The sequence below is a fragment of the Carlito syrichta genome, unplaced genomic scaffold (genome assembly GCF_000164805.1).
Source record: "Carlito syrichta isolate Samal-C Ts95f unplaced genomic scaffold, Tarsius_syrichta-2.0.1 Scaffold315923, whole genome shotgun sequence".
Classification (NCBI taxonomy): Eukaryota; Metazoa; Chordata; class Mammalia; order Primates; family Tarsiidae; genus Carlito; species Carlito syrichta.
In genome coordinates, this window is record NW_007260019.1 from 212,124 (window position 1) to 224,078 (window position 11,955).

The 11,955-nt window shown below is 46.5% G+C and overlaps 1 protein-coding gene across 3 annotated transcripts in view; it reads left to right on the forward strand.

Annotated features, from left to right (window-relative positions):
• Window positions 1-3,649: 3,649 nt before the first annotated feature.
• CD58 (CD58 molecule) overlaps window positions 3,650-11,955 on the forward strand; it is a 32,932-nt gene continuing 24,626 nt past the window's right edge. For all 3 annotated transcript variants that reach the window (XM_008073517.2, XM_008073518.2, XM_008073516.1), the window contains exons 1-2: window positions 3,650-3,740; window positions 3,860-4,162. In XM_008073517.2, the coding sequence (XP_008071708.1) occupies window positions 3,710-3,740; window positions 3,860-4,162 (334 nt within the window). In that variant the 5' untranslated portion in view covers window positions 3,650-3,709. The remainder of the gene's footprint in view (window positions 3,741-3,859; window positions 4,163-11,955) is intronic.

The following is an 11,955-nucleotide window of genomic DNA, read 5'->3' on the forward strand; positions in this document are numbered from 1 at the left end:
GTCATTGGTGATGACGGCTACACTGAACAACAGATTTTCAATGTAGAAGAAACAGCCTTACAGTAGAAGAAGATGCCATCTAGGACTTTCATAGCCAAAGAGAAGTCCATGCCTGGCTTCAAAGCTTCAAAGGACAAGCTGACTCTCTTGCGAGGGGCTCATGCAGATGGGGACTTTAAGGTCAGTGCTCATTTACCATTCTGAAAATCCTAGAACCTGTAAGAGTGAGGCTGAATCTACTCTGCCTGTGCTCTAGAGATGAAACAACAAAGGCTGGATGACAGCACGTCTGTTTACAGCATCATTTACTGAATATTTTAAGCCCACTGTTGAGATCTGCGCAGAAAAAAGAGATTCCTTTTCAAACATTACTGCCATGGACCCAACCACCCGAGAACTAACTCTAATGGGGATGTTCAAGGAGATTAATGTTCTCAAGGGTCCCATGTAGAGGAGATGCCCAATGACTATTTCCCAAATCAATGGATGAGGCCTATCCTGAATGAGGAGACCATGCTGTTCTGAAAGAGGAACTGACCAAGGAGTCAGAAAATGAGTGTTCTGGTCCCCGTGCTGCCATGAACTTGCTGAGACATGGAGCAAGTTGCTGTGCCTCTTGGAGCCTGTTTCCTGGCCTGTGAGAACCACGCCCGCGTGCAAAGATTGTAAAGGGATACAAGAGGATATGAACGGATACCCAGGAGCAAGTAAGCAGTCAATAAAATCGTCTTTCATTTTTCTCGGTGCCTTGCCACCTCACCCGTGAAATGGTGGCAATTGGTTAAAATCGTTTTTGGAGTTTATTCCAGCTCAGCATTACAGTTGTCCTTGAATAACACAGGCCAGGGGCACCAAACCCTGCACAGTCAGAACCCCTGTGTCACTTTTGACTGCCTCCAAACTTTACTAATAGCCTGCTGTTGCCCAGAAGCCTTATCGATAACAAAAACTGTTACTTAACATGTATGTTGTGAGTTAGACACATTATATGCTGTGTTCTGGCAATAAAGTAAGTTAGAGAAGAGAATATTTTACTAAGAAAAGTGTGGGGGAGAGGAAATATCTTTCCTGTTCCTTAAGTGGAAGTCAGTCGTCATGAAGGTCTTCATCCTTGTCTTCACACTTCATAAGCTGAGGAGGAGGACCGGGAGGAGGAGGGGCTGGTGTTGCTGTCTCAGGGGTGGCAGAGGCAGAAGAAAATCTTTGTGTAAGCGGATCCTTGGCCGAATGGGGTGGCTCATCCTGTGGGAAGACAAGGTGGGAGGATTGCTGGAGTCCAAGAGTTCAAGGCCAGCCTAGGCAACACAGTGAACCCTCATCTCTATAGACAATAAAAAAGTTAGTCAGGCATGGCGGGCGGCATGAGTTTTAGCCCCAGCTACTTAGGGGGACAGAGGCTCTGAAGGATCTTCTGCGCCCAGGAGGTTGAGGTTACCGTGAGCTGTGGGTATGCTCCTGCACTCCAGCCTGGGCATACATCCGTAGGAGTATGCTCCTACACTCCACCCCAGCCCCCCACAAGGGAAAAAAGTGAACCCTCGGAGTTCAAACCCGTGTTGTTCAAGAGTCAGCTGTACTGTGATTTCTTCCGAGCTGCAGTTTCCCTTTCTCGGCTCCTGTTTCTCCCGTCACCTCTAGCTCCATCCCTGGCCACTTTCTTTCCGTTGTTCTCAAGCCCAGGAGACAGCGCCTCTCCCTGGGAAAGATGGAGACGTTCCTCATAAATCCAGGCTGTGATGGCTCATCTCCTGCCTACCCTCCTCCACCAATCCCCTACTCACTATCGTACATTCACTCGTCCATATTTAGAGGACTTTTTTGAGCCTCCATTTGTGTGTGTGGATGGACTGTCCCCCCTCATCTGCTCCTTTCCGTCTGCCTTCTCCCACGTTCTGTTGAGGGGAAGAGGTCATGTGTGGTCAGCGAAGCAACAGAAAGACGTCGGCATATTTTGGAAGGCAGCCCCCTTAGTTAATGGAGATGGGTTCTGAAAATCCTTGCGAATAGACAAATGGTGGATGTTTGCTTTTTATTTGAAATTACTGAATGCTGTTGTCTATGACAGGTCTTTTTTTTTTTTTTAGAAAGTAGTATTTATTGAGACGACAGAAAAGCTCTCACAGTGGGAGGGGACCCGCGGGGGTTGTTGGACAGGTCTGTTCAATATTCTTGATTTATCCTGTGCACTTTCAATAACCCTAATTGCTACCAGGCAAAAACTTCGAACAGGTGTTTAGTTCACCTTTAATGTTAACCCTAAATAGCTGCTGTTGTCTCTTAATAAGAAAGTCAAGGCTGGGCTCAGTGGCTCAGCCTGTAATCCCGTGCTTTGGGAGGCCGAGGTGAGTGAATTGCCTGAGCCCACAGGTTCAAGACCCGCTTGGGCATCTTGGCGAGATCTCATCTATACAGTAAATCAAAAAATTAGCCAGGTGTGGTAGTACACGCCTGTAGTTCCAGCTGCTTGGAAGGCTGAGGCGGAAGGCTCACCGGAGCCCAGCAGGTCAAGGCTGCGGTGGCCAGGAGCGGCTACTGCACTCCAGTCTGGGCGACAGAGTGAGACTCCAACTCAAAAAAAAAAAGAAAGTCAAGTCTTGGAGCGAGATGCATTTAAACCCATTTTGGGGCATCAAGAATATCCAAGTCTTGTGGTTTTAATAAATATTTAGCAACTGGATGGGTGTGGAGGTGGGGGAAGCTCTGATATAAAGCACTAGTTGGTTTCTGTGCTGCAAATATCCCCACTGTGGGGGATTTTAAGCCATCAACTAAAATTCGCTGAATGGAGCAGGCAGAGATGCTGGCAGTTGGCTCATGAGAGCAGGCTGGAGACAGCTCCAACTCCCCACCAGCCTGATCCCCGAGTCCTTAATCTTCATCCCATCCCCTGACTTGCCAGTTACCATTTCTGGTCTCAGTTAATGACCCCTCTTGGTCAGCCAAGAAAGCGCCCTGACAGTCCTGTCCACTCCTCCCCCTCCCCCTCACTGAGCCCTGTTAATTCCATCTCTCAAACATGTCCTGAGTCTGTCCTCTTGTCTGTCCCTACCACCAACAGTGGCCTGTCCACTGCGCTTGTTGCTACAGCTATGACTTATTCCTGTTTCTCTGCCTCCATGCTTGCTCCTGACAGTCATTCCCCACACCAAAGACAGTCAGCCTGCAGACGCTTAAATTACATCAGGTCAGTCTATGGTTCAAACCTTTCTGTGGCTCCCTCTTACCACTGGGATGGGTCCAAACCCTGAGCGTACCTCACTGCACATGTGACCCGGCCCCTCTCTGCGTCACCCCCCCACCTGCCATCCCTCTGCATCTCGTCAGTAGGAACTACCTGCATTTCCTCAAGCAAGGCACACTCTTGCTTGATTCAGAGGCTTCCTTCTTGGTGCTGCTTCCTTTATCTGCATGACCATCTCTCCTCCCCTTCCCCACCCACTCACCCACCCAGCCCTCAGCTGGTTGCCTCCCCTTCGTCCTTCAGTGATTCGTGCCATCTGTGTCCCTTCCAGAATCACTTCCTGGGGGAGGGCCTTGACCAGGCAGCTCCCCTGCTCCCCTCCGGTATAGCATGCACAGTGTGTTCTCCCAGAATGGCCTCCCGGAGGGCCTGTGGCCATGCCCGTGTTCTTTGCTGCTGTTCTCCCAGCACGGCCGGTAGTCCCTCGCGCATCGTCAGTGCTCTGTGAGCGTGGAATCCACCTCTTGGATGTCTGCAGGCCCCGGTTCCCTATTTAAGGGTAAGCTCTTCCTGGCCAAGCATGTTCTGATTTCATGTACTTTCAGCAGCAGCTTACACCTGGTGAATAATTTCTGCCACAAAAGCCATTTTTTTCTAACTAATTTTTTCTCCTCTTAGGTTTCACCGGCTGTGATCTTCTGTCGGTATATGGGACTGTGAATGGCAATGTGACATTCTCTCCATCAAAACCGACTTCTGAGCCGTTCACTGAAATCCTGTGGACGAAGCAAAAGGACAAAGTCGTCGAATGGGAGCAAGCGGAGCAAAAAGATTTCCCGCCTTTTGAGAAGCGGGTGCGTTTGAACACGACGTCCGGCGAACTCACGGTCTTAAACTTACGGCCATCCGATGAAGACGAGTATAAAATCGAGTCGCTGCCACCTGTCCCAGGTGCCACCCGCTTCTTTCTTCATGTGCTGGGTGAGTCTACTACAAACAGTTGATTTGGTTTAAAAGGGCACATTTGTACCTATTTCCAGAGACTTGTACAAAGGAACGATTTATGAAAAATAAAAGAATTAGATGTCGGCCAGGTGCAGTGGCTCATGCCTATCGTCCCAGTACTTTGGGAGGCCAGGTGAGAGAATTGCCTGAGCCCACGGGTTCGAGACCCACCTGGGCAACTTGGCGAGACCTCATCTCTACAATAAATCAAGAGAAATTAACTGGGCACGATGGTGCATGCCTGTAGTTCCAGCTGCTTGGAAGGCTGAGGCGGAAGGATCAGGTCCAGGCTGCGGTGACCATAAGCGGGCCACTGCACTCCAGCCTGGGCAACAGAGTGGGAATCTGACTTAAAAAAAACAAGAATTAGATGTCACCTTTTGCTTTCCGGGAACCTGGCACCTGAACTGGAGGAGGTTCTCTCCTTGTTGCCTAGACTGGGACTGGGTGGAGAGGCTGCACACTCAGCCGAGAGATGGGACTCCTTAGAATGGAGCAGAGTGTGAAATCAGAATCCTGGCTTTGCCAAACCAGCAACTGTAACTGCCCTTCTGTTGTTTGATGACCTCTGTGCTTTGCTTCAAAAGGAAGAGAAATCGGATTAGGGAGATGGTGACCCTGAGAGTTCTTGCCCAACTCTCTGCTTAAATATCACCTCCTTAGAGATGTTGTCCCTGAACACACACTCTAAAGGTGTTCTCTTGTTTGGCCTTTTGTTCTATCATTTGCTGGTCTAATTAGGTATTTTTGACTGTTGTGTACCTCACTGTGTTCCCAGACCAAATGTCATGCCTGGCGCACACCTAGTGTTCAGTAAACACTGGGATCAATCAATAATAATAATAATAAAAGAATTAGACATCATATGTTATCAGGCTTTTCTTCCTGTTCTGGTATATGGGAGCTAGCCACTTTGAATTGCCTTGCCATTCTCTGGGCGAGGAGAGAATCTGGCTGAGGTGGTTAGCACAGCACCAGTTATCTTGCTAGGAATGTTCTAGAAAGGGGTGTTCTAGTAACAGCAGTTAACTCAGAGCTCTTTGAGCCCCACTCATAGATGGTGCTTTATAAGTTAGAGTTCCTGATTCCCACATGGGGGGCAGATTTTGAACTAGGTACATGTTTCTCCTTGCTTTTTATTGATGCTTCCAACTTGCTCTCCTCCCCTCGTCTCTAAAGCCCTTCCTCACTGCAGTTGCCTAAGGCCTCTGGGTCACACCCCGGTGTTTTTGTTTTTTGATCATGTTAGTGCCTGCCTCCTTGTCACCATTTCTGACATTCCTGCCATCATCATTCTTGGTGGCCACAATATTTAAGTAAAAGTCCTTTCTACCGTCTTCCCAGCCCTCGGCCTCCTCTCCTGATCTCGTCCTCTACGTTCCTTACTCCCCACGGATGTCGCGGAACTTGTTGTTCCCTCAGTGTTAGCCGCTTGATTCCTTATTAGGTTGTCGTGCTCACATGGTCAGATCCCAGCCAGGTGAGATCCGGTGCCTTGCCTGCTCTGTCCTCACACCCTTGTGATTCCAGGAAGACACATCTCCCTGCAGAGCCCTGCACTTGTAATTTCTCACCACTTACCTGAACTGAATCTGATATTCCCTAGCCTGGTCACTCACCCAGCAGTTATTTTTCCTCTTTTCAAACACCATCTTCTCCAGACTCCTCAGCTGAAGGCTTTGCTTCCTGTGTCACTGAGGAAAAGAAACCTTAGGAAGGGAATTTCCTCAAGTTCTCCCCACATACCTACCTTCCTCCCTGTACCTGAGCCTGTGCACCCTGTTTTCTGTCCTGATACAATGAATGGGCTTTCTCATTTCTCACCAGAGGCCAACCCTTTCACCTGTGCCCTGGATCCCACCACCTCTCGCCACACTCAGGAATATCACTCTGCCGGGCACGGTGGCTCACGCCTGTAATCCCAGCACTTTGGGAGGCAGAGGTGAGAGGATTGCCTGAGCCCATGGGTTCGAGACCAGCCTGGGAAACTTGGCAAGACCTCGTCTCTACAATTAAAAAAAAATTAGCCAGGTTTGGTGGCATGCACCTGTAGTTCCAGCTACTTGGAAGGCTGAGGCAGAAGGATCGCCTGAGCCCAGCAGGTTGAAGCTGCAGTGACCATGAGCGTGCTACTGCACTCCATTCTGGGCGACAAGCGTGAGACTCCAACTCACAGAAAAAAAAAAAGGAAAACCACCCTGGCCATCCTACCCACTCTTTCCTTGCTGTCATCTCTCCCGTGGGTTGATAGCTCGTCTTGAGCCGTGTACAGACATCCTGTCATTAAAACCCTCTCAGGATCCCTCTGCCTCTCCAGCATGGACCACCTGCTTTTTGTCTTTACCTGTAGAAAATCTTGAAGAAGTTGTCCGTATTCACCCGTTCTTATCCCCTCTTCTCTTCCTTTTAACTCATTCCAAATAGGCTCAAATGTCAAGCCCGCTACTATGCCAAAACTCCCCGTGCACTCCTTGGTAATACATCCAGTGGTCCATCCTCAGTCCATGTCAGTCTCAACATCGGCAGCTTCTGACACAGCTGATTACTCCCTCCTTGAAGCTCTGTCTTCCCTTGGTGTCCAGGATACCACTCTTCGGGTTTCTTTCTAACTCACTGACCATTCCTTCTCAGTTTCCTTTGCTGGGTCCCTCATTTCCCCAACCTCTTTTTGTGTGTGTATGCCAAGGCTTGAGCCTTGGACCCCTTCCATTGCCTGCCTGCATTCACAACCAGAGGATGAGCTCATCCTACGTCAAGTCTTTAAATATCATCTCGATGCTGGCAATGCACAGAGTTAGAGCTCTGGCCCAGACCCCCAATGAGTTGCTTATGTGTATAACTGCCTGTCTACTTTAAATTTCCACTCAGATATCAAACTGGCCTCTTAAATATTGCCCATTATTTTTCCCTTAAAACGTGATCCTCCCCAAATCTTTCTCCTCTTGGTTAATGGCAACTCCATTCTTCCAGCTGATCAGGCTAAAACCTCGATGGCATCCTTGACACCTCTCTTCTTCTTGAGCACCACATTCACTCCACCAGGAAATCTTGTTGGCTCTGCCAGCGTGGTTCTTTTAAGACCGAGGTCAGATTGTGTCACTCATCAGTGAAAAACTTTCTAGTGGCCCACCTCCCTCTGAGCTAAAACTAAGATCTTCACAGGGTCCTTCAAGGCTGTATGAGATCTGGCCCCCATGGACTCCATTTAGACAAGAGAAGCTTGCTAAGATGTCAAGGCATCCTATTAGAAGAATCAGTCGATCCCTTTGCAAAAGTAGAATCTTTGAAACATAGGGGATCTGGCAGTTTATAGGGCCAAGAAATAAAAAGGTTGATTCAGAATTGAGGTAACAATAGAATATGTTTCGAGAGTTTATAAGACGATTAGAAAAACATTTGAATAAGTCTCTGTTTTTAAACTAGATGAACCGTCTTAAAATTTTTAGTTTTAAAGATTCTATGGTAACTCAACAAAGGTGTGTGACTCTGGTGGTCAGACCAACAGGACAGACCTTAGGAAGCTTAGTAAGGGCTTGCAGAGGAGTAGAGTTTATATCAGGAGGCAGTGATATCAACAGTATTGAATGTGGGACTTAAAGTTCTGGTTTGAGAGTCTGGACATTAGTCTGTGGCAGTGGGGAGCCTGATGTAATATATTTTTGGAAGATTAATCTGATGATGGGTTTGTATGATGGGCTAGAGAGAGAGATGCTAGGTTAGAAGCTTCTGTAATCATCCAGGTAGACAGAGGGCTTCGTAGTAGATGTTTGGAAGACAGGAATCCAAAGATATTTTCAAGAAAGAGTCAGCAAGTTTTAGATTTGGTTATAAAAAGACACAAGATGACATTCAGGCTTCATACTTGGATGATAAAATGATTGGTCAGACTTTCTTTTATTTTTAGAAATGAGGAAGTCATACTTTCTTGGGGCTATGTTAACACTAGTTTAAGTAATTGAGTAACCTTCCGGAGACACCAGACCTAATAGGAGACTTTGAGTAAATATATTTTAGGCAGGGGGATTTCCTGGCACTTCTTATATTCAGGGTATCTACTTCCTTCTGTATATAAGTTAAGATCTGGCTTTCCTCCGCAGCCCAAAGTCCCCTTAAAAATTCCACTGTTCATGTTTATTAGTTCTTTCCTATCGCATTACAAACTTTTATCACATCAAAGATGGTGATTTTCATGTAAGTAGAATTAACTGCTTTGTCTTTATTTTTTTATATATATATATTTTATTTTTTATTTTTTTGAGTTGGAGTCTTACTCCGTCACCCAGGCTAGAGTGCAGTGGCACGCTCACAGCTACCCTGCTGGGCCTAGGTGATCCTTCCGCCTTAGCCTTCCAAGTAGCTGGAGCTCCAGGCACATGCCACCATGCCCGGCTAATTTTTTGATTTTATTGTAGAGACAACGTCTCACCAAGTTGCCCAGTCTGGTCTCGAACCCCTGGACTCAGGCAGTCCTCTTGCCTCAGCCCCCAAAGTACTGGGATTATAGGCTTGAGTCACCGCATCCTGCCACTGCTTTGTCTTTAAATGGTCTGGGTTGGCATGTGGCCTTTATTAAAGTGAATAAAAATAGATATATTTCTTTTTTAAGTGAAAAAATAATTTATTTTTAAGAAGCAAGATAAACCACAGCATTGTTCACAATAGCAAGAACCTGGAAACAACCATGCTGCCCATCAAAAGAGGACTGGATTAAAAAAATGTGGTACATATACACAATGGAATATTACGCAGCCGTAAAAAAGAACAAAATCATGAATTTCGCAGCAACCTGGATGGAACTAGAGTCTATAATACTGAGTGACCTCTCACAGAAACAAAGATCCGAGTATCACATGTTCTCACTCATATAATGGACCTTGAATATCCAATGTAATACTTTAAGAAAATGAATGACAGTAGTGGGAAACTATGGGGGGAGAGGGAGATGGAATTAACGGTAGCAACTATCTGGGGAGGGAAACACCTCTTATCAACAGGGTGCGTGAACGAAATGTATTTGTATACCTAACCCTTAACTGTACCCCACAACATCATCATAAAAAATATTGATTAAAATATAATAAAAGAAGCAAGATAGTGATCTATTAAAAACTAGCATATTGGTAACTTTTAGGGCGAGGCAGGGGGTGGGGGTGGCAAGGGGGAAGAATAGAGGGGAAGAGGAGAGAGAGGAAGGAATGATGAGAGAGGTGAGAGGGTGGGGCTGGCCTGGAAGGGGGCGGGTGGGGGTGGGGGACGGCCGACTGTGAGTTCCCAGTCCCCGCCTCCTGACCTCCAAACTCTAGGCCTGCTCAGATAATTATATATTAAAAATTAGGGTGTTGGTGCCTTTCAGGGTGATGCGGGGATACGATAAGAAAGGGGTTAAAATAGAATTAATCATTGGTAATATTTAATTTGGGGAATGGATACTAAGTTGACAAGTATTTGTTGTACTATTTAAATGAAGTTAGTAAAAGTAATACTATAAAGTAGTCTGGAAGTAAGGAAATTCATTTTTTTTTAATTTAAAAAATGTGGGGTACAATTTAGGGTTAGGTATACAAATGTTCACCATGCAGGTACCCTTGTTGATGAGGTGTGTCCGCCCCGCCATCCCCTGGCCATTTCCCAGTACTGCCAATCCCTTTCTTAGGGTATTATGATAATTGTTCAAGATCTGCTTATGAGTGAAGACATGTGGTACTCATTTCTTTGTTTCTGTGATAGATCACTCAGTATTATATACTCTAAGTCCACCCAAGTTGCTGCGAAGTTCATAATTTTGATAGACACATTTCTATAAAATGTCATCAGATGTGAACTAAATTCAGTAATTATAAATTTGCTATCTTAGGAATGAAGTAGGCACATTTCTTGCCAGCTTCGTGCTGCTTAAGGTACAGCTATAACTAATATTTGTTAGATACAGCTGTGGCAATTTCCACCCTCAGTGAGAAAATATGAAAGAGTTGTGGAAGAAAAGACCTGAGGTCTAGAAACTCTAGTCCAGTGCTGCAGAAAGGCTTGCCCACTTTCAGATGAGCTAGTATTATCTTCTAATGTCCAGTCAGGACCCCCCGACTTATACAGAAGCTCTTTCTGGCAGTCTCATTACACGACTGTGGCAAGACGGCAAGCCTAGCAATGCCTATCCAGCTCATCTGAAAGTGGGCAAGCCTTTCTGCAGCATTGGACCAGAGTTTCTACACCTCCAAAACTCTTTTATATTTTCAATTCTGCTTGTTTAATCCTCATCACTGTCTGATGGGGTAAATATTATTTGTTTCCTCATTGTAGAGAGAAGCAAGCGTAGACACAGGGTGATTTAAGTAACTTGCCCAGTGTCAAATGGCTCTTAGTAATGGAACCAGGATCTGAACCCAGGCAGCTAGGCTTCTGAGTCTGTGCTAAACATCATACCATCCCTCTTTGGAGGTGAGCTAGCAAAATAATTTACATTTTATTTGAAGATTGTCTCCCTGAATTTATCCTTCTATCCATCTGTCCAACAATATTTGTGAAGAGCCACCTGTATGCCTTGTATTATGTCAGGCTGTAACCAGACCCAGGTCCGGCCATTTGTTGCCTGAAAGCCGAACTCAAGAGACTGAAAATTGGTGGAAAGAAATATAGGTTTTATTCAAGAGCCAGCAATCCGAGAAGATGGTGGACTGAAGTTACAAAGACGACCTCAAATTCTCAATCCATCATCGAGTTTTTAAAGGGAAATGTGAGAAACATGCAGGAGTGGTACAGGCTCAGCCTTGCCTGTTTTTGTCCTGATGGCTATCTTAAGTCATTGTTGCTCAGAGGTCTGGCTGGCATCATCTTGGCTGCAGCCCAGTAGGGGACTAATCGTGACTCTCTTAAGTGGAAGGATTCCACCATCGGGGTGCCATGCCCAGTTTGTTTCAAGATTAGCCTCTGCAGTTTCTTAAGCAAGGACATAATTGGATAAGCATGCTCAGGCCAGAAGGTCATGGTGTAAGGAAATGCCTCGGGAAGGAAGGAATGAAAGAGTGTGAGGCGAGTGAGAAAAACAGAAGTGGGCATTTAAAAAATATTTTTAAAACTGTGATTCTCAGCTGGGCATGTTGGCACGTGCCTGTAGTTCCAGTTACTTGGAAGGCTGAGGCAGAAGGATCACCTGAGCCTAGCAGGTGGAGGCTGCAGTGGCTGTGAGCGTGCCACTGCACTCCAGCCCGGGCGACAACATGAGGCTCCAACTCAAAAAAACAAAAAACTGTGATTCTTGGTTGGAAGGTGGTAGCTTCGCCCTCCAGGGATGCACAGTCTGAGGGGTCTCATGATGCACCTCTGTTCAGTTCAGAAAGTGCTGGGTGAGAAGCTAGACATTGGCTGAACTAGATCCATACGTTAGACACTATCATAGGACAAATGGCCCACCCACCTCAGAAACACTGACCTGACAGGGTCCACGAATCTTTTTTTTTTTTTAAATGCACGCCTCCAGTGATTCTTAGGCACATTACAATTTGAGAAATGCCTTGAAGGAGCATTTCTTTTTTTTTTGAGTTGGAGTCTCACTCTGTCGCCCAGACTGGAGTGCAGCGGCCGCCTCCGGCCACCGCAGCCTCGACCTGCTGGGCTCCGGCGATCCTCCCACCTCAGCCTTCCGAGTAGCCGGAATTACAGGTGCGTGCTACCACGCCCGGCTGATTTTTTGATTTATTGTAGAGATGAGGTCTCGCGCCCAGGCGGGTCTCGAACCCGCGGGCTCAGGCAATCCACTCACCTCTGCTGCCCAA